This window comes from Rissa tridactyla, chromosome W (assembly GCF_028500815.1).
Source record: "Rissa tridactyla isolate bRisTri1 chromosome W, bRisTri1.patW.cur.20221130, whole genome shotgun sequence".
Taxonomy (NCBI): Eukaryota; Metazoa; Chordata; class Aves; order Charadriiformes; family Laridae; genus Rissa; species Rissa tridactyla.
This window is the reverse complement of record NC_071496.1, coordinates 28,904,643-28,931,679: the sequence shown is the minus strand read 5'-3', so window position 1 is coordinate 28,931,679 and position 27,037 is coordinate 28,904,643. Positions and strand designations below refer to the sequence as shown.

Here is a 27,037-nt window from a genome sequence, read left to right as displayed (position 1 = left end):
CAAGCTAGTCAAATTCTACATAAGTCGAATGTAATGACCTCAGTGAAGAAAGTGCAGAGGTTAAGAGACCCCAGAGGTCCTGTCTCTTCCATACTGCAGGAACAGTTTTGGAAGTACACATCATGCACTTTGTACAGACCAGAAAGCTTTAGGCAGTCTGTACTCTCATGAATGAAGGGGAGCCAATGCCATAAAATTGTAAATAACAGAGGATCTTGCACAGTGTACACAATGGCAATTTAGGAGGTCAACAGCTGCTTAAGAACTGCTTAAGTGCTTCTCCTTATCAACATCTCCATCAGAAAGAACTTAATCAGTACATTTCCACTGCACACACAGTCTAAGGCAGGTACACAGAATACCGGGATCTCAGGAAACAAAATTCCCACTGTCTGGATGGGTTTATTGAGGAAACATTTTCATACTTCATAAGAAAATTTTGCCATAGTAAAACCTTGACTTTGACTTTCATGACTCTCTTGTTATTTTGTTTTGTTAAAGGGAAATGAAACAAACTACAAAGTAATTAATATTTACAACCAAAGTTCCAGCATACCAAGCTTTTGGCCTAAAAATATAAGAAAATTAGAGAGACAAAGCTTTTCTCACAATTAGAGTAGATTGGACTTGTTCTCTCTATGCAGGTATTTGTGATAATAAAAAAGTACTTAAGCTTCAGTATCCTGATTTGTTACATTACTTCCATGAAATTACAACATTCTTATTTACAAAAGAACATCCAAAAACTTAAGTGCAAATCAGTTTCTCAAGGAATGAATGTTTGCCATTTTACAAAAGCACTGTAGCAGTCACCATGGATTGAAAGTAATTGGAAAATAAATGTAATCCTAACATTAGTTTTCTATTTCATAATTTTTATAAAAAGTTAATTAGAGACAAGGCTTTATTTATCCTTTGGCAGATGTCTTGTCCCTGAATTGCAACATATTTGAATACGAAACTTACCTCATGGTTTGAAACAAGATTAGTGAGCACCCAGGATACATTAGGGGGTGGCCCTCCAGTAGTATCACAGTACAATGTGATGCTCTTTCCTTCCACCACGGTGATGTTGTAATTGCTTAAGTTTGCTGAGGGCAAGTCTATGATATAGGCAAAAAAAAAACACAACACAAAAAAACACACCCAAAAAAACCACCACATGGATATTTGTGTTTGCCAGAAATAGATACTGCTCAATTTTATGGGAAATGTATAAATGCAATCAAAACCACTGCTTGCTTGCTTACTTAAAATTCACTGTGGTCAGTTATTGTTCAGGAAGGGAGTACAAACAGCATTGTTGGAGATATATAAATATAATCCTTAAACTGCTACATAAAATTTTTTGTGCCTCCTTCATTTCACATCAAAAGGAAACATTCTAGCATGTGGAAATACATTAAGCTAATTATAGAGGGAAATGTTTCAGGTGGGCAAACAGTAGTTATCCTAACTTCAGGTTTTAACTTCCAAAAAAAAAAATCCTTCCATTTTTTAACACAGGAAATTTAATTTATCTCTGTTGTAGCAGTTGCAATGAAATCTCTATTTTCCAGGGACTAATTCACATTGTGGTATTCTCACAATTCTCTACTACAGTTAACATGAAAATCCCATTACCTCATGGTATCATATAAGAGATTGAAGCCCTCCCTCTCATACAGAGAGCTCATAGACAGCAGAGCAAAACCTAGATCTTCAAGTACAAAGCACACAAGAAGCAACCAAAGCCCTGAACAGATCAAACCAGAGGAGAGAAAGAACAGAAGAAAGGATCAGCGACTGCGCAGAGCTGCTATCCAGGGCGCTTCAGCAGACTTAGCTATTGCCCTCAAAAAAGAGGGAAAGAAGAAAAGCTGCGAGATGGTACCATTCACCAGTAAGCCAGCCTAGCTTTTGCAAGAGCCAGGACTTACCCACCATCTCACAAAGCTGTAAACCACTTCATATCTCATTTTTCTCATTCTTCAGTGCTCAAAGCAATGGGAACTTTCAAAAGAGTAATAGCACCAATATGCTGAGTGCTTCCAAAAACCCAACACGTTATAGATTACTTTGGAGCTAACCCTCCTCAAAAATATTGCCAAGAATGTCAAAAGACTTTAGGCATGCAAGACCTGACATCATATTTATTCGCATAGCAAATAATTACATAACATGCTGAATATTCCTTCAGAGATACTGTACCATCATTTGGAGCTCTTACAAATTGTAAGAATACTTACCCTCAATTATGAGGCATTTCTCATCAACAATTCCAGGAAAGTTTGACTTGCAATTTATCCTGTCAAATAACAGAACTTATTTGCTGTGCTGGATATCTATCTATGTATGTATGTATTGGGTTTATGTGGCAAGGTTTTGATAGTGGGGGGCTGTAGGGGTGGCTTTTGTGAGAAGAAACCAGAAGCTGCCCCCATGTCAGACAGAGCCAGTTCCAGTTGGCTCCAAGATAGACCTGCCACTGGCCAAAGCTGAGCCAAGCAGTGACAATGGTGATGCCTCTGTGCTAACATATTTAAGAAAAGGGTAAAAAACGCTGTGCAGCAGCTGTGAGAGAGAGGACTGAGAAAAAATGTGAGAGAAACAGCTCTGCAGACACCAAGGTCAGTGAAGAAGGATGGGGAGGAGGTGCTCCAGGCACCAAAGCAGAGATTCCTCTGCAGCCCATAGTGAAGACCATAGAGAAGCAGGCTGTCCTCTACCCCTCGGGGTTAGAAGGTAGAAAAATTAGGAGTGAAGTTCAGCCTGGGAAGAAGGGAGGGATGGAGGGAAGGTGTTTTTAGTTTTGTTTCATTTCTCCCTATCCTACTCTGTTACAATTAATTGGCAATAAATTAAATTAATTTCCCCAAGTAGAGTCTGTTTTGCCCATGACGGTATCTGGTAAGTGATCTCCCTGTCCTTATCTCAACCCATGAGCTTTTCATCGTATGTTCTTCTTGTCCTGTTTATGGAGGGGGAGTGATAGAGCAGCTTGGTGGGCACCTGATGGCCAGCCAAGGTCAACCCACCCTAATGTATTATCTTTTGATGACTTTTCCGGAAACAATGCTTCTCTTTCTCCCCCCCCACCCCCACTTTTTTTTTTTAAATTAGAGTATAGTAGTTTCGTCATCTACTTGCAGGTTTAGAAGTTTAACAAAGGGATTTATTTTTTTTAATGTAAAAAGTCCCATACAAACAATTAACTGTCTGATTAGTACAAATTGTAACATGTTAATATGTTTGCTAGTTCAATAAAAGCTATATATACTGGAAATCTCTCTTTAAGTTTAATTAGTTCAATAAATTGAAATGAGAGGAAGTAATACCCAAGAAAAGACAAATCATTTGCCATGCCATGCTTTCTTGCCTATAATAAGATTTGAAAATTGGCACAAATACACAATAACTGCTTCAGCACTTCTAGTGCTTTAAGCGGTGCTGTAATGTGATTTCCAATATAGGTGTCACGGATTTCTTATATTATGTTCACTTTATAAATCATATGTTGAACTTTATTAAGACAAAGCTGGATGGTTTGTAGGCCTTCATGCAGTAATCTTTTAGCAAAGGTAGCCATCTGCTCTCACCTACTGTGAATTCAAATCTCATCAGAAATAAAACAAATCTTAGGGAACATTCAGCTGTTAATTATTAATTATTAATTAGGGAACAGGGAGAGAAGTAATGAGAACATTTGCTTTATAAAGTTACCCTTCCACACCACCTCTGAAAACTGTTCCAACTGCTCTTGCCAGACCCAAACTTAGAAAGAGATTAAGACTCCCCTATTCTTCCTGGCACTACTACTTAGGACTAAGTCTGCTTGCTGTGCAAGTCTGCACAGTTTCTGCTAATATTTTGGTGTTTTATCTCTGAGGGAAACAACTATATTTTGCTTGTATACTGCCAGGAAGTTATAAAATAATGACACTTATTATTCTATAGAGTTGTAAAGTTAGGTTAGAAACCGCAAGATCTTGCAAAAAATTATTGCAGAAAAAAAGTAGAGATATAACAATAATAATCACATTATAGTGTGCGTTTTATTCCCTTTCCGAGTCATAAGAGGTGGGTAAGAAAGAAACACATAAAATAATTGCTTTGGGGTTCATTTCTCTGGTTGGATATTTTGTGTTGGTGAATGCAAGACCATTTTGGCTTCTATTTCAAATGGTACCCAGAATGCGCCACAGCAGAACACACACTAGATGACCTCTGCTTGGAAAAAGAAGATATTAGCATAAGACATATCTAGAAAAGGTGATACACTGGACTTAGGTGTAAAGCAGTGATACCAAGCAGCAAAACCTGTACTGACAAAATAATTGCATATAAAAAGCTCCAATGTTCCCTAACAAAAACATATCACAGAATCACAGAATGGTAGGGTTGGAAGGGACCTCTGGAGATCATCTAGTCCAACCCCCCTGCCAGAGCAGGGTCACCTAGAGCAGGTTGCACAGGAATGTGTCCAGGCGGGTTTTGAATGTCTCCAGAGTTGGAGACTCCACCACCTCTCTGGGCAGCCCGTTCCAGGGCTCTGCCACCCTCAAAGTAAAGAAGTGCCTCCTCATGTTTAGGTGGAACTTCCTATGCTCAAGTTCGTGCCTGTTACCTCTTGTCCTGTCACTGGGCACCACTGAAAAGAGCCTGGCCCCATCCTCCTGACACCCACCCTTTAAGTATTTATAAGCATTGATAAGATTCCCCCCTCAGCCGTCTTTTTTCCAGACTGAAGAGACCCAAGTCCCTCAGCCTTTCTTCATAAGAGAGGTGTTCCAGTCCCCTAACCATCTTGGTAGCCCTTTGCTGTACCCTCTCCAGCAGTTCCCTGTCCCTCTTGAACCAGGGAGCCCAGAGCTGGACACAGTGCTCCAGGTGCGGCCTCACCAGGGCAGAGTAGAGGGGGAGGATGACCTCCCTCCGCCTGCTGGCTGCACTCTTCTTGGCCACAAGGGCACATTGCTGGCTCATGGTCATCCTGTTGTCCACCAGGACTCCCAGGTCTCTTTCAGATGAGCTGCTCTCCAGCAGGTCAGCCCCCAACCTGTACTGGTGCAGGGGGTTATTCCTCCCCAGGTGCAGCACACTTGCCCTTGTTGAATTTCATAAGGTTCCTCTCCACCCAACTCTCCAGTCTGTCCAGGTCTCTCTGTATGGTGGCACAGCCTTCTGGTGTGTCAGCCACCCCTCCCAGCTTTGTGTCATCAGCAAACTTGCTGAGGGTGCCCTCTATCCCCTCATCCAGGTCATTGATGAATATATTGAAGAGGACTGGGCCCAGTACTGACCCCTGGGGGACACCACTCGTCACTGACCTCCACCTAGACTCTGTGCCTGTAATCATGACCCTCTGAGCTCTGTCTTTCAACCAGTTTTCTATCATCTACCCCACTGTCCATTCATCTAACCCACACTTCCTAAGCTTCCCTATGAGGATGCTGTGGGAGACCATGTTGAACACCTTGCTGAAGTCAAGGTAGTATGTTCAGTGTAGTGTGAGATCATTTATAGGAATCTGGGCGGGTGTCAGGAGGATGGGGCCAGGCTCTTTTCAGTGGTGCCCGGCCACAGGACAAGAGGTAACAGGCACAAACTTGAGCATAGGAGATTCCACCTAAACGTGAGGAGGAACTTCTTTACTGTGAGGGTGACAGAGCACTGGAACAGGCTTCCCAGAGAGGTGGTGGAGTCTCCATCTTGGGAGACATTCAAAATCCGCCTGGACACATTCCTGCGCAACCTGCTCTAGGTGACCCTGCTCCCCTGGTGGTCACAATGGGTGCATGTAGTCGTGATGGCTACACCAGGCTCAACTCCGAGAAGGAGTTTAGAAAGCAAGGGGGTCCTTTCTGAACCTCGTGACTCAACAGGAGGGTCTCCCTGACAGCTCTGTCTGACCTTGTCCTCTGTGCAGTAAATAACCAAGTGTGCCTCACCATCTCGAATCTTGTTAAAACACTGTCGTATTTATCATCAAACTTTGTTAAATCCCTGTTTTATATCAATAAATGTATTGCTGTTTCTCTCTACGAGTGAAGTACGTCGCTTCCATCTGTGACACCAGCACAGTAAGTTTAGATGGTAGCATAAGAAGACCACGCAAGATAGCCATGACATAATTTTCAGCTTTCTGGGGCAATGAGTTTCACAGGCATATTATCCAGGCTGCATGCAAAAGTATTTCCTTATATCAGTTCTGAAATTCGTCTATGTTTAAATTCATTGTTCATTCCCTGTTCTGCTAAGATAGGGAAAAGAAATTTTCTGAATGATCTTCTTAAGACCACTTAGTTTTATTTATTTTTCTCATGTCTCCTTTTTTCTCAATAATCTGTCCAAAGCTTTTCAATCTCTTCAAAAAAGGGAGGACAGAACTTGCTACTAAGAATTTAAAATTCTAACATAGAGAGTTATGCAGTTTAGTAAGGAGATGTATAACAAGTGTACACTAAAACCAATGCCTTTCATTGTGTATAGGTGTATAATAGCTATGCTATTTCACTGCATAGAGAACATCTGTTTTCATATTGTCCTGGTTTTGGATGGGATAGAGTTCATTTTCTTCACAGTAGCTTGTATTGTATTTATGATGAAAACAGTGTTAACACACTAATGTTTTAGCTATTGCTGAGCAGTGCTTACACAGCATCAAGGCCTCTTCTGCTTCTCACACTGTTCTGTCAGCGAGTAGGCTGGGGGTGCACAAGAAGTTGGGAGAGGACACAGCTGGGACAGCTGACCCCCAACTGACCAAAGGGATATCCCATACCATATGATGTCATGCTCAGCAATAAAAGCCATGAGGAGCAAGGAGGGAGGGGACGTTTGGAGTTATGGCATTTGTCTTCCTAAGTAACCTTTACTTGCGATAGGGCTCTGCTTTCCTGGAAATGGCTAAACACCTGCCTGCCGATGGGAAGAAATGAGTGAATTCCTTATTTTGCTTTTGCTTTACCTATTAAACTGTCTTTATCTCAACCCATGAGTTTCCTCACTTTTACCCTTACGATTCTCTCCCCCATTCTACTGTGGGAGGAGTGAGTGAGTGGGACTTAGCTGCCGGACAGATTTAACCACAACACATATTCAAATCAATAACGCTTTATTCCAGGAAATAGGCAGCTCTGGATCAGAATAAGCAGTCACTTCCATTCACTACAGCACAAATGGACACAACAAAAGGCAAGTGGGGGGGAACTAATTTACATCAACTGAGTCTCTCTAAATATTATGTTAGGCTTTAGAAGTAAAAAAATCTAAGTAGGTGGGCTATTTACTTTCACAGACCATCATTAGTGCAAACTGATGGCTGAGGACATATTACAGTTAAACTGTCAAGCATTGCTAGGCAATGACTCATATTTTCACCATGCACAGCTGGGTAACAAACAGGAGGAGCTGGAGGGGCAGGGGTTGCCCTCTGTAAAAAAATGGATTAACCACACAGAGTTGTCTTTGAAAAACAGCGATGAACAGGTCAAGAGTTTATGGGTAAAAATTAAGGAACACACCAACAAAGGAAACCTCGTGGTTGGTGTTTAACTACAGGCCCCCGATCAAGGGGAGCCTGTTGACGAAGCATTCTTACTTCAACTACAGGAAGCATCATGCTCACAGGCCCTGAACCTGCTGGCGAGCTTCAGTCACCCTGACATCTGCTGGAAAAGTAGCACAGCAAGCTGTAAGCAGTCCAGGAGACTCTTGGAGTGCATCGAAGATAACTTCTTAATCCAGGTGATAGACAGCCCAACCAGAGGAGAAGCATTACTGGACCTGTTGTTTACCAACACAGATTAACTAATTAGAGGGGTCAAGATTGGTGGCAGCCTGGGCTGCAATGATCATGCCCTGGTGGAATTCAGAGACTTGAGGGATATGGGCCAGGTGAAGAGTAAAGTCAAGACCCTGAATTTTAGGAGAGTGAGCTTTCAGTTGTTTAAGGAATTAGTGGATGGGACACCCTGGGAAACTGCCGTCAGGGACAAAGGAGCAGAAGAGAGCTGTCAGCTCTTTAGGGACATTTTTCTTAGAGCACAAGAGCTCTCGATTCTCATGTGTAAGAAGTCGGCAAGGAAGGCAGGAGACCAGCATGGCTCAGTAAGGACCTCCTGCTCAGAGGAAATGCACAGGCAGTGGAACCAGGGATGTGTATCCTGGGAAGAATATAGGGACACTGCCTGGATATGGAAGGATGGGATCAGGAAAGCTAATGCACAGTTGGAGATTAATTTGGCGAGGGATATGAAGAATAATAAGAATAGCTTCAACAGGTATGTTGGACAGAAAAGGAAGATTAAAGAAAATTTAAGGGGGGGGTACATAAGACAGGAGAACTAGTGACAACTGATATGGAGAAGGCTGAAGTATGCAACAAATTTTTTGCCTCAGTTTTCATTGGTAATCTCCCACATCTCTCAAGTCCCTGAACCTCAAGGCAGATACTGGGGGAATTCAGTTCCTTCCTTCATAGGAGTAGATCAGGTCTGAGACCACCTGAGGAACCTGAACATACACAAGTCCATGGGACTCAACAACATGCATCCCAGGGTCCTGAGGAAACTGTGTGATGTAGTCGCTAAGCCACTCTCCATCATATTTGAAAAGTCATGGCAGTCAGGCGAGGTCCCCAGCGACTGGAGAAAAGGGAAATATCCCACTCATTTCTAAAAAGGAGTACCCTAGGAACTACCAAGCAGTCAGCCTCATCTCTGTTACTGGTAAGATCATGAAACAGATCCTCCTACAATGTGGGGACTGCATCAGTGGACAAGGGAAGAGCTATGGATGTCATCTACCTGGACTTCTGTAAGGCCTTTGATATAGTCCCCCCACAACATCCTTACTGCTAAATTGGAGAGATATGGGTTTGATAGATGGATTGTTGGATGGATAAGGAATTGGCTGGATGTCTGCGTCCAAAGGGTTACGGTCAATGGCTTAACATCCAAGTGGAAACCAGTAGCAAGGGGTGTCCCTCTGGGGTCCATACTGGGACCAATGCTATTTAATATCTTCAGCAACAACATAAACAGTGGGATTGAGTGCACCCTCAACAGGTTTATGGATCACACCAAGCTGAGTGGTACAGTTGATTCGCTTGAGGGAAGAGATGCCATCCAGAGGGACCCTAACAGGCTCGAGGAGTGGGCCCATGTGAACCTCATGAAGAAGGCCAGCTGCAAGGTCCTGCATCTGGGTTGGGGCAATCCCCACTCTCAATACAGACTGGGGGATGAATGGATTGAGAGCAGCCCTGCAGAGAAGGATCTGGGGATAATGTTGGATGAAAAATTGGACATGAGCTGGCAATGTGCGCTCGCAGCCCAGAAAGCCAACAGCATCCTGGGCTGCATAAAAAGAAGCGTGGCTAGCAGGTCGAGGGAGGTGATTCTCCCCCTCTGCTCCACTCTGGTGAGACCCCACCCAGAGTACTGCATCCTGAATCCATTTCTGGGGTCCCCAGTACAAGAAAGACGTGGACCTGTTGGAGTGAGTCCAGAGGAGGGCCACGAAAATGATCAGAGGGCTGGAACACCTCTCCTATGAGGACAGGCTGAGAGAGTTGGGGTTATTCAGCCTGGAGGACAGAAGGCTCCGTGGAGACCTTACTGTAGTCTTTCAATACTTAAAGGGGGCTTATAAGAAAGAGAGAGAGACACTTTTTAGCAGGGCCTGTAGAGACAAGACAAGGGGTAATGGTTTTAAACTGAAAGAGGGTAGATTTAGATTGGACATTTTTTTATGATGCGGATGGTGAAACACTGGAACAGGTTGCCCAGGGAAGTTGTGGATGCCCCATCCCTGGAAGTGTTAAAGGCCTGGTTGGATGGGGCTTTGAGCAGCCTGGTCTAGTGGGAGGTGTCCCTGGCCATGGCAGGGGGGTCGGAACTGGATGATCTTTAAAGGTCTCTTCTGACCCAAACCATTCTGATTTTATGATTTCTACCATATAAACTGTAATTAAATTATCTTCCTAATTTTCACATGAATTATCTACAAAGCAGAGCCTTTTGACCAAGAAATCACAGGGGTCTCTTCCAACTTCAGAGGAAGAGATTCATTAGAGAGGCATCCTATTATCAAGACTTTTACTACTGTCCTGGTTTCAGCTGGGGCAGAGTTAATTTTTTTTTCTAGTGGTTGCTGTGTTTCAGATTTAGTATGAAAGGAATGTCAATAATGCATATTGTTTTAGTTGTTGCCAGGTGTTATTTATATTTTTCAAGGACTTTTTTCAGCTTCCCATAGAAGCTGAAAAGGAGCCTAGACAGAACAATGGAATGGCCAATGGAATATTCCGTACTATAGATGTCATGCTCAGTATGTAAATGGAAATTGTCCGGGGGGTGGGAATCCACAATCACTGCTCGGGATGGTGCCAATTCACCAGATGGTGAGTGTGACTTGTGTCATTACTATTATTGTTATTATTGTTATTGTTCTTTTCTTTTTCTGTTATTGTTTCTATTAAAGTGTCTTTATCTCAGCCCACAAGTTTTTTTTCCTTTCTCTTTCCCCTCCTTTTCTCCTTCTACTCCTTGCCATTCTGGGGGAAGGGGGAGAGAACTGCGTGAGTGGCTGCATGGTCCTAGCTGTTGGCTGGGGTTAAACCACAACTGTACAGGATACTTACTACATTATGAAGTAATTAACATCTGCAAGAAAAAAAAAAAAAAGAGTATGTTTGCTTAGTTCCTAAAAAAAAAAAGATTAAAAAAATCAACAAACCACACATGGGATGAACCATTTAATCAGTAGAGAAAATTAGAAAATGTTTCATTAACAAAATTCACAAAGGCCTGCATGCCTAAAATTTCTCCTGACATCCAAAGGAGCTAAAAGGCGCTTCTTCCTCTATTTCAGTTATACTTACTAGCCTCTCAGACTGTGCTAGACATTAAATAAACCAACTACATCAGTGGGTTTTCTTGAAACTGTCTTGTGCTTTTAAACAAAGAAAAATATGTACAGAAATGCTGAAAGCAACAGCCATGCCAGCCATGCATCGGATCTTTTAGATATCTTCCAGAACACAAGCCATGCTCATGAAGATTGTCATTTGTTTTCACCAAGGATTTCCTATTCTGTCTCTAGGAAATGGCTGTGTTTTCATCTACCTCTTCTAATTAAAAAGCTATGTCCTACATTGGTTCATACCAGAAAAGGTAAATTAAGGGGAAAAACTCACCAGAAGAGGCAGGGGGGAAGAAAAAGAAACAGAGTGCATAAATCCTGTAAATTAACATTAAACCAAATGTGGGAATAATTTGCAGGTCTGTGCTAACATTCACACAGTTCTTCAGCAAAAGGCGCATTCCTCATATGCAAAATTCCACATACTGATACTTCAGCTTGAATGTCATGTATGCTCAGACAAGGGCATCTTTCCTCCTCCTCTTCCCCCTCTAGTTTGAAGCGCCACCTTCTCTTCTCATGCCAAGTATTTTAATTGAGTATTTTAATATGTCCACAGGACATGCACATGTGTACATACATGCATCCACATAGCATCAAGAGGTCAGAAACAAGTCTGCTGGGGCTGCAGATTCTAAAGAATTCAAAAGAAAGAAATAATGTCTCACACGTTTAATTCTGGGAATTTAACACTGAGAATTTTCAAAGGATAATCCTAGCTACCCTAGTGGTTTCTAGACATGCTAGACAAGGACATTAAAAGAGGCTATGCTGTCACTCCCATTTTGTGTCGATTTGATTTCAATCCACCAGGAGACCTTTCAACACCTGGCAGATGAATCTACCTTCTAGTCCATCCAGACAGAGCAGCTGGTCAGGTCAATTTAGCTCAACTCAGTATCATCTCCCATTTCAGGTAAATCAGACCCTGCAGTACATAAGACCACCAAACCAGGTTATGCATTAGCGTCATTAAACACAGCACACATTGGGTCTGCAGCAGGTCTCCTCCATGGCTCTAACCCGCCAGCAGCTGCAATCAGTGTTGCACCCTCCGTATAGCCAGCGGAGAGAAGGGCACTCAGTCAGCAATGATGGAAGGAAGAAAGGTATAATTTGTTTGTTCCTCCTGACATTCACCTTTACTTACAGCTTTCCCAATCCAAATCAGTTCTCCGTGAGGAAACTCTGCTCTTTTCTTCTTATCTGCCTGCTCCTGAGCACCCCATCCCACTAAGACAACTCCAGACTTGAATAGGCTTCACATCACATCAGAAACATTCTCTTTTGCATAGCCTATGCAAAGAGTTTTATCGGTGTGAAAACTAGATATTTAATTTTTTCTCTTTCAGTAGGCATGGGTTTTTTTCTGAATTTCCTTCCTGTAGTCCTAGCCGTAGAGTCTGTATTTTTGAAGGAAAAGAAAGATTTCATTAACCTCACATATCTGAAAAAAAATTCAAGGAAGCAAAATCTTGTGTCTGTTCAGCTTGGAAGCACTACTATTTTGTTCAATAAAGGCACATGCATCTTAGATAATTCTTGTCTGTTGTCTGTAATTGATGTTCTGTTTTCCTGCACTTGACTAACAGTATGTTTTTAAAGGTTCAAGAAAAAAAAAAAGGCTTTATGTGAAGCTCACAAAATTATTCCATGTGGCATGAAAGACCAGTGAGTGGTTAATATTTCCCCCCAAAACCTTTTCCTTTAGCAGCACTGTTGTCATCTTGATAGGTATCTTGTCAAAAAGCATGTTTATTTTTCCTTTCTCACAATATCTTAGTAAGAACTTTATGTTAAAAGAGTATTACCGCAGTTTGGGACTTTCATATCCAGCAAGGCTGTCCTCTTGGTGTTGTCATCTATGCAATATAAATCCCGAGTGTCTCTGTAGAACTTGGTCTTTTGAAATTTCTTGATCCACATAATTTCACAGGAACACTTGAATGGATTGTCCAGCAATATCCTACAGCAAAAATCAAACGATTTCTTAAAAACATATAATGCATATAGAAAAAAGTTTCAAAGCACTCATGTGGGTAAAACTAAAAGTTGAATTCTACTTTAACTAAAAGTTGAACTCCACTTTAAAAAGGTATGGATCAAAGAGCTCAGTGCAGTGCAAACTGTAAAAAGATATGGTTTCTTTGTAGAAAATGAAGCCCTGTCTGCATCAACTAAGAATCCATCCTGCCACAGATCAGAGAGATCACACAGGGGGCTCAATTCCTGACTCCAATTCACTGGCATAAATCAGGAGTGCCTGGAGAATTGGGCTTTCCACTAAGATCCATTTTATTTCATGGCAGCTAAACACATCAGAAATTCTTCCCTTGTATGATAGACTCTGCTCAGCTATCTCAGAAAGACCACTCCAGAAAAGGTTTATTGATGTTAAGTGGATAAATTCTTTATAGAGCCAAACAGTTATGTATTATAGGCAAATTCTAATTCTAATCATAAAAAAGGATTTTTACACAACCTTAAAGATTCATCATGTATATCACTCTGGAAAAATCTCACAGTAAAAGCACTAAGTAATGTCATGAAGAAACACTAACTGAAAAAATGGCCCTGAAACAGAAATGTATAGTATAATCTAGCTATATAGTATGCTGTATGAAATTTAAATCACTGATTAGCAAATTTATCCAATTTTATTTTTAAAATTTAATTAAAACAAATGTAATGCAAAAAAGCCCAAGTGAAATATGAACAGAAACATCCCAATACCTAGCTAACAAATGACCCAGTATCTCATTTTTTCTCCTAAAAGCATAGATGAAGTCCAATAAAGCCTGTGCGTATGACTGCTTGAGGTATCTCATTATAAGAACAATTATTCTTACCAAAATTTCACAAATGTTTTTGATGTACAGAAACTAAATTCAAGTTGCTCATAAAATCTGTACTCATAAATGCTTGGGGCTGCCTCCTGAGGATATGAGTGTGCAAATAATCATGAAATACTCAGCTTTGTAGAGATGCAACCTGTTCCCCTGCTGGACTTTTACAGCACTACTGCATGGACAAGAACTTCTCTACCCACCCTGCCTCAAGCGTCACAGGGGGGATAGGGAATGGGGGGGGTTACAGTCAATACATAACAGTTCCTCTCTGCCGCTCCTTCCTCCTCACATTTTTCCCCTGCTCCAACATGGGTCCTTTCCATGGGCTGTATTCCTTCAGGAAAAAAAACTCTGCTCCAGCATGGCTTCTCCACAGGCTGCAAGTCCTTCAGGAAACATCCAGCTCCTGCAGTGGGGGGGTCCTCCATGGGCTGCAGTGTGAATAACTGCTCTGGCATGGTCTCTTCCACAGGCTGCAGGGAAATACCTGCTCCACTGTAGTCCTCTCCATGGACTGCAGGTGAATATCTGCTCCAGTGCCTGGAGCACCTTCTCCCCTTCCTTCTTCTCTGACCTTGGTGTTCACACTGCTGTTTGTTTCTCACCTTTTTTTTATTTTTCTCTCCTCTTCTGCCTCTCTGGCATTTTTGCCCTTTCTTAAATATGTTTTCACAGAGACACCACCAGCTTTGCTGATTGGCTCAGCTTTGGCCTACGGTGGGTTCGTTGCCAAGCCAGATGGAACTGGCTCTGTCAGGTAACAGGGGCAGCCACTGGCCTGATCTCAGAAAGGCCACCCCTGCAGCCCCCCTGCTACCAAAACCTTGCCATGTACACCCAATATAGCAAGACAGAATATGAACATTAGGATCCAGTGGGTCAAAACCTACAACGGGCATTTTCCAAACAACAAGATTTACTTTTGATTTTCTGTTTCATCAATAACTTCCCTTTAAAGGAGAAATCTCCCTTGAAATGTGTCTGAGCAATCCTTTTCTTCCATTGTTTTAAATTGTGTTAACCCCACCCAAAGAGCCAGGCACATCATAGGCAGGATGCTGGATAGAGCTATGATGGCTCTCCACGTACTCTTTTGTGAAAAAAAAAAACCTGACTTAGTAGAAGGAAATTACAGGACTTTATCTTGTTTGCTGTAATTTTACATCTGTAGCTGGTTTATCCTAAAAGAGGAAGCCTTTCAAAGTGTCATCTCCTTCTCTGCAGTATCTGGAGAATTTTTCCTACCTCACCCTAGTCTGAACTTTTCATCCACTTTGCTTTAAAAGTGTGCTACCAACAAGATGCTTGTCAGATTTAGAACAAGCTCCTCAGAAGCTATTTATAGCATCATTCCCCTCTTAGATTCTCCCTCCAATACTCTTCCGTCCCTCCTCTTACCAACAGAATTGCTCAACTGATTCTGGTTTTATCCCTGCTTTTCCACCCTTCAGGCTCAGCTCCACCCCCCCTTTCCCTTCCCTCACTTCTATTTATCCCACTTTATTGTAATCTTTGTTTGCATAACTTTCCTAACTTTCATGTGTTTTTTCATCTCTACTGTCCCACTCTTTCCCAAGCCCCTATCTCAGTTTTATATCCTCTCTCTCTCTCTTAACTTGGGCCCCATCACATATTGCCTCCATACCTCAAATATTAATCAGTTTAGTCTTCACAACATCCATTTTTCCATGCCTTGATCACTCCCAGTAACCATTTCCTCTGCATCTACTCCCATGACACTGAATGTCCATTGTTAAATTCCGATATTAACAATATAAATGTATTTGCACCTACTCTGCATCAGCCAGATGTTTTGCCAATAAATACTATTTCCCTACCTCATCAAATTAATTCCCATGATTCCTGTCACATATTTATAATGTTTGATTCTGTCATTCTCTGTCCCAAGTCCTTTTTTATTTCCTTCCGCCCAGGAGCAAACCAACCTCTTCAAAAAGATCAGCAATTTCTTACATCATCTCAGTGAATAGATATGTAGGGATTTGACTTTTTTTCTCCTTCAAAAATCTAATAAGCACCCACTTCACCCACAACCTAAAATAAACTGTTCACCTGAGATGGAGAGGTTCAAGAACAGCCTGATCTGTACTTCAGACTAAATCTTTTAAAGACAGCAGACTAATTTCAAGAAAACACCAACAGAACTGAGAGTAGAATATGCCTTTTAAAATGCTGTCACTTCCTTTTTTTACACATCTCCTGAGCTAGAGCATATTCACTCTTATATTTCTGCAGTCCAGGGAGCAAATACAACTACAAACTATAGAAGTTACAGCCAAATACACAATCACATTTGCTTTTTGGCACAGACTGGATATGGCATATGAAGAAACTGGGACTTCAGAAGAAACAAACCCATGCAGGGCATATGGCAACAGGAGTGCTCTGCAACTAGCTAGTCTTTCCATCAGAGTGCTCAGCAATCACCAAGTTACAAAAGAAAATTCCAGCAAACAATGTTTCCTAGGATGCAAAGAAAATAATTATACCAACTTAATTATCAACAAAACATACCTAAGGGGCATAACCTTGTTTGCAGCACTGGGATTTGTTCACTTCATTTCTCACGTGCTGAAATAACAACATACACCAGAAAAGGCTGAAGATTTCAAGGCTGGTGTTGCAATTCCTGGGCTGGTGCTTCAGGCTATTTCTGACCTGGCTCTGAGCTCTAGGAGAGCAGCCTGTTTGTCCCCCCACAACTCTGTCCCTCCTAAAGCTCTTGTGGGCTCTGTGCAGTCCCACATATAAGCAAAGACTGCACAAAACAACCATTTCTCTTACATTTTTAACACAGCAGCCCAATTCCAGGACTTAGAAATTCTTCTGAGAGAAGTCAGCGCGAAGAACCACTAATCAGAGCTTTATACAAAAGACAAAATCTGCCTGCCTTATTATCTGTGCTAATACCCCCAATCACAAAGTCATTCAAAAACTCTACCTTTTCTGTGAGCCCCAAATTTAACAAAACAAATAAGATGCAAAAACATCTGCCACGCAGGCATGCTACATCCTCTTTCCCCCTTTTTTACTCTTTAATTATGTGATTTTGGAATGTATAGCAATATAGAAGTTCTGCTTGAAAAAGCACCGAATAAAAAAGTAATATTAAAACAATCAACAAATATATAGAATCATAGAATGTGTTGGGTTGGAAGGGACCTTTAAAGATCACCTAGTCCAACCCCCCTGCAGTAAACAGGGACATCTTCAACTAGATCAGATTGCTCAGAGCCTCCTCAAGCCTGGCCTTGAATGTCTCCAGGGATGGGGCCTCCACCACCTCTCTGGGCAACCTGTTCCAGTGCCTCACCACCCTCATTGTAAAGAACTTCTTCCTAACGTCTCATCTAAACCTACTCTGCTCTAGTTTAAAACCAGTGCCCCTCGTCCTATCGCTACATAACCTTGCAAACAGCCCCTCCCCAGCTTTCTTGTAGGCCCCCTTCAGATACTGGAAGGCTGCTATAAGGTCTCCCCAGAGCCTTCCCTTCTCCAGGCTGAACAACCCCAGCTCTCTCAGCCTGTCTTTGTAGGAGAGGTGCTATTGACCACCACCCTCTGGATGCGACCATCCAGACAGTTCCTTATCCACCGAACAGTCCATCCTTCAAATCCATATATCTCCAACTTAGAGAGAAGGATGTTGGGGGGGACTGTGTCAAAGGCCTTGCAGAAGTCCAGATAGACGATATCCGTAGCTCTTCCCTTGTCCACTGATGGAGTCACTCCATTGTATAAAGCCACCAGGTTGGTCAGGCAGGACTTGCCCCTGGTGAAGCCATGCTGGCTGTCTCAAATCACCTCCCTGTCCTCCATGTGCCTTAGCATAGCTTCTAGGAGGATCTGTTCCATGATTTTCCCAGGCACAGAGGTGAGGCTGACAGGGCGGTAGTTCCCAGGGTCCTCCTTTCTACCCTTTTTAAAAATGGGTGCGATGGTTCCCTTTTTCCAGTCAACAGGGACTTCACCTGACTGCCATGACTTTTCAAATATCATGGAGAGTGGCTTGGCAACTACATCAGCCAATTCCCTCAGGACTCTGGGGTGCATCTCATCTGGTCCCATAGACTTGTGTATGTTCAGGTTCCTCGGGTGGTTATGAAACTTGTCTTCACTTACAGTGAGAGGGACTCAGTCACTTGCTGAGACAAACAGCTGCGGTGTTGGCATGTCAGCAGCGGAGTCGGGCGATCATGGCGAAAAGGGGCTTTTCCCAAGTTTTTCTGAGGCTGGGACAAGCCCAGGGAGCACACAGGGAGTGAAGTAGGATTTGATATATTAAAGCTGTAAACTAATTGAAGTAGGAGCTTAATTTAGGAGACTGGGTGCTTTAAGGCTGTACAAAGAGCAGATGCAACAGTTGTAGTACTAAATGTCAGAAGTTATCTACTATTTTTTAAGAAAGAATGCTTTAGGACATTACAACCTTGTAGTAGAAGCTTAAGGGTCCAGGATTACTGAGGGATGCAGAGACTAGTCAAAGGTAACACTTTTGATGTGCCAGCAAGAATAAAGGAGTAGAGGCCTGCAGTTGACCCAGAGGTCACAACGATGAAGAGGAGTGGAGGAAGTAAATGACCACCAGATGTCTCTGAAGACCACTGAGAGACTCTAGTGTGCATGTGGGAGTGGGCAGTAACCTGTAATAATGAGTTAATGAATAAGTAATCATTTCTTGGAAAACTAGTGAATATGCATAGATAGTATGTATTTAAACTGTACATCTAAATCAGTTGGCGCACACATTAGGTGGAGCAATCCCCTGTGCACCCGGCGCTGCAATAAAGAATACCTGCTTAATAGTCACCAAGGCTATTGAGTCTTAACTTCGGCATTTCACGGCATCAGGAGCACACAGGGAGCCACCAAAAAAACCCTGAGCTGAAGGAGATCTGGTACCTTCTCCCTGCCAGACTGAGAGCAGTGGCCAAAAGGAGGCTAGCGAATGGAGGCTAGTCCGTACTAGGGGAGGCAAGTGAACTCCCTCCTTGCCCACATCCCCTAACCAGTATGCTTCCAGTATGCTTTCAAAAAGGGAAAAAAGGAAGACCCGGGGAACTACAGACCAGTCAGTCTCACCTCTGTGCCTGGCAAGATCATGGAGCAGATCCTCCTGGAATCTCTGCTAAGGCACATGGAAAATAAGGAGGTGACTGGTGACAGCTAACATGGCTTCACCAAGGGCAAGTCATGCCTGACAAATTTGGTGGCCTTCTATGATGTTGCCACAGCATTGGTAGATAAGGGGAGAGCAGCCGAATCATCTACCTGGACTTATGCAAAGTGTTTGATACTGTCCTGCACGACATCCTGGTCTCTAAATTGGAAAAGCATGGATTTGATGGATGGACAACTCAGCGGATAAGGAACTGCCTAGATGGCCGCACTCAAAGAGTTGCGGTCAACGGCTCAATGTCCACATGGAAACCAGTGACGAGTGGTGTAACTCAGGGGTCAGTACTGGGACCAGTGCTGTTTAATATCTTTGTCGGTGACATGGACAGTGGGACTGAGTGCACCCTCAGCAAGTTTGCTGATGACGCCAAGCTGTGTGGTGCGATCAACACGCTGGAGGGAAGGGATGCCATCCAGGGGGACCTGGACAGGCTTGAGAAGTGGGCCCATGCAAAACTCATGAAGTTCAACCAGGCCAAGTGCAAGGTCCTGCACAAATACAGGTTGGGCAGAGAATGGCTTGAGAGCAGCCCTGAGGAGAAGGACTTGGGGGTGCTGGTGGACAAGAAGCTCAACATGAGCAGGCAATGTGAGCTCACAGCCCAGAAAGTGAACCACATCCTGGGCAGCATCAAAAGAATCATGGCCAGCAGGTCAAGGGAGGTGATTCTGCCCCTCTACTCTTCTCTGGTGAGACCCTACCTGGAGTACTGCGTCCAGCTCTGGAGTCCTCAGCACAAGAAGGACATGGACCTGTTGGAACGGGTCCAGCAGAGGGACACGAAGATGATCTGGGGATTGAAACAACTCCCCTATGAGGACAGGCCGAGAGAGTTGGGGTTGTTCAGCCTGGAGAAGAGGAGGCTCCGAGGAGACCTTATAGCAGCCTTCCAGTAGTTAAAAGGGGCCTACAGGAAAGATGGGGAGGGACTCTTTATCAGGGAGTATAGCAATAGGACGAAGGGTAACTGTTTTAAACTGAAAGAAGGTAGATTTAGATTAGATATCAGGAAGAAATTCTTTACTGTGAGGGTGGTTAAACACTGGAACGGGTTGCCCAGAGAAGCTGTCGCTGCTCCACCCCTGGAAGTGTTCAAGGCCAGGCTGGATGGGGCTTTGAGCAGCCTGGTCTAGTGGGAGGTGTCCCTGCCCAGGGCAGGGGGGTTGGAACTAGATGATCTTTAAGGTCCCTTCCAACCCAAACCATTCTATGATTCTATGTTCTGCAGATGGCTGTATTTTTTATTAGCTCAAATAGAACCACTAGTAGTTTTGTGTGAAATAATCTCATAAAAAGTATTTTATAGTTGAAGGGAGAAGGCTATTTTGGTTTATAGATTTATGTTAAAACATACACAATCTTTTCTGAAGGCCTGGATTTAAAATCTCTCTGCACTTATGTCACTGGCAACATATTTGCTGCCTTCTTTGGATCAGAATTTAATTTCTAATCTTTGATGGACCTGTAGCTTCAAAAGAACAAAGTCCTGTTCTTTCATTGCTAGCCACAAATAAAATTTATTTTAAAAAATGACAACTCACAGATCAGACAAACCCAGATGGCGAAAAGGCTTCTTGGATAAAGTTGAGATCTTGTTTCTGGATAAATTGCTACGGGAAAATAGAAAAATTGTATTAATTAGGGCTGCTTCTTCTTACACTCCCAATACAGGTTGCGTCTCTCAAAAAAAATGAAGTGCCCAAATCAGCTCTAAAAAGCTCTTATTCCTTTAACTTAAGTGGGAATGGAATAGTGCCCAGTCTCTTTTTACAGCTTTATAGTTTGATGGGTTTCAAGGATTTGAATCCAGCCTGTGTCTTTAAAATCAAACTCAACATGGAGTTAATATTTTCACTTAAAGCACTTGTGTTCATTACAGAAAAGCAGCAGATTTAATTGTGTTTCACAAGTATTATGTAAAGTCCAGGTGTTAATTATATGCTTAATTTATTCATAAGTGAAATGGTTGTATCCCTTTCTTTGATACTGCACCAAACTCTGTACTCACATACTAGCACACATCCACATCAGAGACTTTTAGTTATTATGTTCAAATTACACGTGCAATATACACACACAGGAAAGATCAACAGCAAAAATGTAAAATGCCTATATTGGGCTTTTTTATGTCAGTTAAGCATTTACAGTTTCCAGTGGTAATTAAGTGAAAGGTCTTCTCCCATTATGCAGAGCAAAGAAATGCTCATCTGAATCAGAAATGCTTCCCTTCCTAGGCTTACAAAAATGCTTTCTCCAAACCCAAATAATGCTGATTTTCTATAGTCTTATCAGTCCACAAATTAAAGATAGTGAGAGCAGTAAACTGTAAAACTGCCAGTAGTGTAGTGCAAATCAGCATTATGAACCAAAATACCACGAGTTTTATGTGGTATTTTAGAGGTGCCACAGGGGCTCCATATTTTAAGTTGCATAGCATTTAAAACAGGGATTAAACCTCTGTACCCTGCCCCCTGACTAAAAAACACAGTATTTACTCCCCCTACTTTTAGCCCTTGATCTCTGAGTACAAGATAATTTTCAGAGAAATTATGGGGATACAAGTTGCATCTTTTATAAACATTTAGAATGGAATCTTTAAGAGATTTTATTTACTATACTTTTGTTGATTCCTTCTAGCAAACAATGGCCTGAAGTTTGCAAGCTGACTGGTCCTAATGTGTGAGAACAAAATGGGTGAGCTACTCTTTCATTACTCAGGTCAACTGAGCTGCCCTACAGTAGATGCTGATGGAAACATCTCATGTGGATCACGATGGTCAAAATTAAAGCAAAATTTGCACGTAGGACAGAAGTGGTTAAGTAAAAACCGGTCAATATGTTAACTAATATGATGTTTTTCCTAATATTCACAAACAATAGGTTGGGAGGTTGAAAGGAAGAAGTTAAATCCTCCTATGAAATTGGGCTCTTCTCTCCAGCACTGAGACAACATAAAACATGTCAAATCTTACCCCTCCACAGGTGATTCTCACTCATCAAAAAAAGTCCATTCAGTCCTGACGCTTCTGAGCAGTGCACACAGATGCACCCATGGTATTCCCAAATGAGACAAGTGCCTGCTTCTCTTACCTGCACAGTGACTAAATCCCACCATCCCTGAAAGACAACCAGATATACAGTGGGTTCTACCTGCAGATAGGTACCCATGCCACTTACTAGTCTAGTGGGATGCCACTTACTAGTATAGTGGAAGGCAACATATTTCAGGTCATGGGAAGACAAGATTTAAATCTTGGTTTCTGCACAGCAGAAGACCCTTCTCTTCCACACCAGGAGGACTCCCTAACCATCAAATGATGGATCCCTCAGGGAAATCTCTGTCCAGCTGAAGCTGTTCCATTTCATGGGATCTTTCCTGACACCCTAAAAGGGAAAGCCCGGGCTCAAGCTCTGACTTCAGACCAAGACAAATAGAAGGGGCTTTGAAAATCGCCCCTCTTCCACTTTCTAAATAACAGAATATCACAATACAGATCTGAAAATGAGCCTTAAACATCCTACGTAAGAGCCCCAGATATCCTATGAGATGGTATTTCTCTCTTTTTCTCTTAAGAAGATAAAAATGTAAAAATATATCTTTTAAGAAAATCTTTTTAAAAAAAAAAAAGACTGACTCCAGGAAAGGGTTTTTTGTTGCTAAGCTGGAGTGGACATAAGAGCCTAACTACTTCATGAGCGGAACTGAACAGGACTGAAGTCCCATTTTTCCTACAGATTTCCTCCTGGCTGGTTACATGCTTCCTTCCTTAACTTACTAATGGCCATCTAATTCTCCATTTCTCTGTGAGGATCTGAGCTGCCTCATTCAGAGACAGGAGCTTGTCGTGGTTTAGCCTCAGCTGGCAACAAAGAACCACGTGGACGCTCACTCACCTCCCCACAGCTGTCTGGGAGAATCGGAAGAAAAAGGCAAAATTCGTGGGTTGAGATAAAGGCAGTTTAACAGAACAGCAAAGAAAAGAGAAAAAACAACAACAATAACACTGATAGAGGAATGTACAAAACACGATTAATGTACCACCGCTCACCGACCAGACCAAGGAACCTCCCAGCCTGCTCCCAAGCATGGACTTTCTGCTCCTTCCTCGGTCAGCTTCCTGGCCAGCTCCTCCACTATAGACTGGACATGGCTCACATGGTATGGAATACCTGTGTCCCATGCCACATCCTTGTGAAAATTAATCCTATCCCCACCAGAACCAGAACAGAGCAAAACTGGACAGCAGACTGTTCAGTGTTACCATAATTGCATTTTGTTGTCATTTAGCTTCAGGCCACTCATCACTTTTGGAGAATTACTACAACCCCCTAGGCATAAGAATAGCCCTTACTTGATTTAAATTCATAAGCCAGACTTACTGTCCAAATATCAGTGAGTATGTTACTTTCTGAACACTTGATGCAGGTATAAATGACTGCATGAGCCAGTGAGGAACTAGAACTATTAATTCAAGCAAAATTATCAAAAGAATAAAGAATTATTATTTTTAACAAATCCAGTTGTGAAAAACCAAAAGTACTCAATAAGTTTAATTGTCTTTTCAGATTTTTACCAGTTGTGTTTGCTATATACCAGACAAAGGTAGTAAGAAGCAGTAAAAACAGTAACAAAAAAAATCCTGTTCCTATATTCTTGGTCATAGGTTGACACATTTAGTACTTTATGACTGTAGCCTTTTCCTCCATGTAGTTTAGCACCTTAAGGTTTTTCAAGTTGGTGAGTAATTCAACAGAAATTTTTCAGACCACTGTTATTGATTTATTACCTTAAACTATACTTTGACATTAAATTTACTGTTATATATATTTTTCATAAACTGAGCACTTTATATTGATTATAGAGATGCCTGCTATGGTCTCTTTAATCCATGTTAAGTGAAAAAACATGGACCAACTTATTGCAGAGTAGGCAATGACCACTCATCCACTTCCATGGAAAGAGAATATAAATTAGTTCACGAATTCAATTACACACACACGTGTGCACACGCATGCATGTGTGCACACAGACACACACAAAGATTGTGGTGAGCAGCCCAAAGACGATTCAAAAGCACGACTGTATTTTACATACGAATATCAAGCCCACTTTAAAGTAGCTAGACCTAATACAGCTAAAAGCATACCTGTGGCAAAATAGGGAATGCAAGAGTGGCCTAAGCAGCTGCATAAACATTCACATAGCTAGCAACACAGGTGCAGCTTTACATTGCAATGTCACTGTACTGGGTCTGGCTGGGATGGAGTTAATTTTATTCATAGCAGATGGTATGGCACTGTGTTTTAGATTTGTGACCAAAACACTGCTGATAACACACTAATGTTTTAGCTATTGTTGAACAGCGTTTGCACAGTGTCAAAGCCTTCTCTGTTTTTCACTCTGCCCCCCCAGTGAATAGATTGGGGGTGCATGAGAGGTTGGGAGGGGACACAATCAGGCAAATGACCTGAACTGACCAAAAAGATGTTCCATGCCATATAACATCATGCTCAGCAATAAAACGGGAGAGGAGGGGTTTTAGCAATTTAGCCATCTTTTGCTCTGGAACTGGCTGGGCATCAGTCTATCCGAGAGGTGATGAGTGATTGCCTGTGCATCACTTGTTTTGTTTTCTGTCTTCTTCCACTTCTCCTTCACGTATTAAACTATTTTTCTCTCGCCCACAAAGTTTTCTTGCTTTTACTTTTCCGTTCCTCTTACTCCATCCCACTGGGGGGGCTGGGTGGGGAAGTGAATGAGTGGCTGTGTGGTGCTTACCTGCCTACTGGGGTTAATCCACAACAGTCACTATGCCACTATACTGCCTACACTGCTCCTGGCAAGGAGAGGCAAGAAGGAATAGGAGGGAACAGGTCTCAGGAGAATGGGAGGGAAGAGTTTAAGAAATGGTCATGGCCATTTTGCTATACTTAGTCTCCCTCTACAGGCTCTTGCTCTGCCTACGGTTTAGCCAGCCCTGTATTGCCTGTGCACATGTGAGGGAAAATCTGCAGCTAGGTCTCAAATAGTTACATTTGGCTACTTATCCTAAACCAAATCAGCCTAGAGATACGAACGCATTCTAATACCTAGATCTGTAAGTATACAATGTATCATCCATGGCATCCATGAGCTCTGCACCCACCAGCTCTGATGCAGCTTCCCAGACGGAGCTCCTGTGGGAACATGCTGGCACACAGACATCAGGCTGCAGGGTGTGCCCTGCTCTTATGCCAGTGTCAGATGGCAGTGGTGGGCACTGTGGGAGATGTGCCCAGGTAGAGGAGCTTCTCCACTTAGTGATGGAGCTCAGGGAGGAGGTAAGCACGTTGAGGGCCATCAGGGAATGTGAGAGAGAGAGAGATGCTTGGAGTAGCACCCTGCATCCCACGACAGAAACCCAGCAGGCAGACAGAACCCCTGCAGCAGAGAACTCCCTGTCCTCTCTCTGCCCAACTGAATGTGGTGACTTGGAGGACAGGGGGCAATGGCAAGAAGTTCCTGCCTGGCGCAACAGGTGCTGCAGTCGTGACTGCCCAGCAACTACCCCACCTTCCCAGATGCCATTGTATAACAGGTACAGTGCTCTGCAAGGGAACCTGGATGATGATGAGCACAATAGTTCTCCTACCTTGGAGGTGTCAGCGAGGTCTAGTCAGACCACCCCCTGCATCAAAACCTCTGCGGTAAAGAAGAAAAGATGGGTCATTGTCATAGGCAACTCCCTACTGAAGGGAGCAGAAGGCCCAATATGCAGACCGGACCCGCTACATAGGGAGGTCTGCTGCCTCCCTGGGGCCCAGGCCAAGGATGTGAAGAGGAAGCTTCCTTCCCTAGTACGGCCCTCAGATTATTACCCCCTTTTGATCTTTCAGGTAGGCAGCGACGAGATAGCAAGAAGAAGTCTGAGGGCAATGAAGAGAGATTTCAGGACCATGGGATGACTGGTCAAGGGATCGGGAGCACAAGTTGTGTTCTCCTCTATCCCTCCAGTTGTGGGGAATGATGAGAGGGTGTAGGAATGTGTCTGAGAGAAAATGGTCACGTGAGCCAGCCTCCCTACTATGAGAGATTAGATTAAGGGCAAAACAGGTGGTAGAAGATGGAATTAGTATATGGGAAAAATGGGAACTGAGAAGGTAGAAAACATGTTGTGCTAATGACTAAGCAATTTACTATGTGAATTCTTGTAACCAACCTGATCTGTGAATGAACTGCATGGACAGCGCGTGAACAGAGACTGTAAGCCAATCATATAGCTGCCGCTAGTGCGTGCTCTTATTGCCTGTCTATATATACTCTGTGAAAACTTGAATAAAGGGGAGAACGATCATACTCATATTGAGACTCCATCGTTACTCCGGGTCCGTCTCCCACTCCAACATCTGGTAGCAGAGGATGGTTCAGCGCGACTGAGTTCTCCGAGACTGCGGTAAGCAGCTAGAGGAGGGGAGTGGGAAACTTCGGCTGGGAGACGTGCTGCTTGGGCGCATCAGCGGGAGCAGACAACGGCGTGAGGTCGCTCCTCACCTCCCAGGCGCAGCTGTGGAAACAGAAGCTGCGGCCACGCTACTCGCTGGGATCCTCTCTAAGAGAGGGATTGAAACACCAGCGAAACTGTTGCTCAAACTGATTAAGCCGGGGCAGGAGATGGGGCAACAAGTAACAAAAGAAGAAGGGGCTATATTAAGACTTCTCCTGCATATCCTCTCTAAGAGAGGGGTGAAATACGATGAGCGTATGCTCCGAAGGTTGTTAACCTGGTGCAGAGGGAACGGATTCGCACCAGAGCCCCAGACAGCTTTTAAACCAGAAATATGGGAGGCTGTTGGGAAAAAACTGTGGGAAGTGATAAGTAAAGGAGACAAAGAGGCATCACCGTTAGTGACGACATGGTGGTTGGTGTTATCGACCTTACAAGATATGAAGGCGGAGCGAGCCACGGCAGCCGGGGCTTTTGCAGCATTACAACCCACGGGAGGGGGATCGAACAGGCCAGGTCCGAAGGTCTGGGACGATCCCCTGCTGAGCCCCTCTGCTCCACCTGAGGCCGATGGAGGAGGCAGAATGTCAGCAGAG

The 27,037-nt window shown here is 43.1% G+C and overlaps 1 protein-coding gene across 3 annotated transcripts in view; it reads right to left on the bottom strand.

Moving 5' to 3' along the window:
• LOC128901988 (BDNF/NT-3 growth factors receptor-like) overlaps positions 1–27,037 on the bottom strand; it is a 199,379-nt gene that overhangs the window by 136,856 nt on the left and 35,486 nt on the right. For all 3 annotated transcript variants that reach the window (XM_054184232.1, XM_054184233.1, XM_054184235.1), the window contains exons 4-6: positions 20,499–20,567; positions 12,720–12,874; positions 967–1,103 (exon numbers count right to left, since the gene is read on the bottom strand). In XM_054184232.1, the coding sequence (XP_054040207.1) occupies positions 967–1,103; positions 12,720–12,874; positions 20,499–20,567 (361 nt within the window). The remainder of the gene's footprint in view (positions 1–966; positions 1,104–12,719; positions 12,875–20,498; positions 20,568–27,037) is intronic.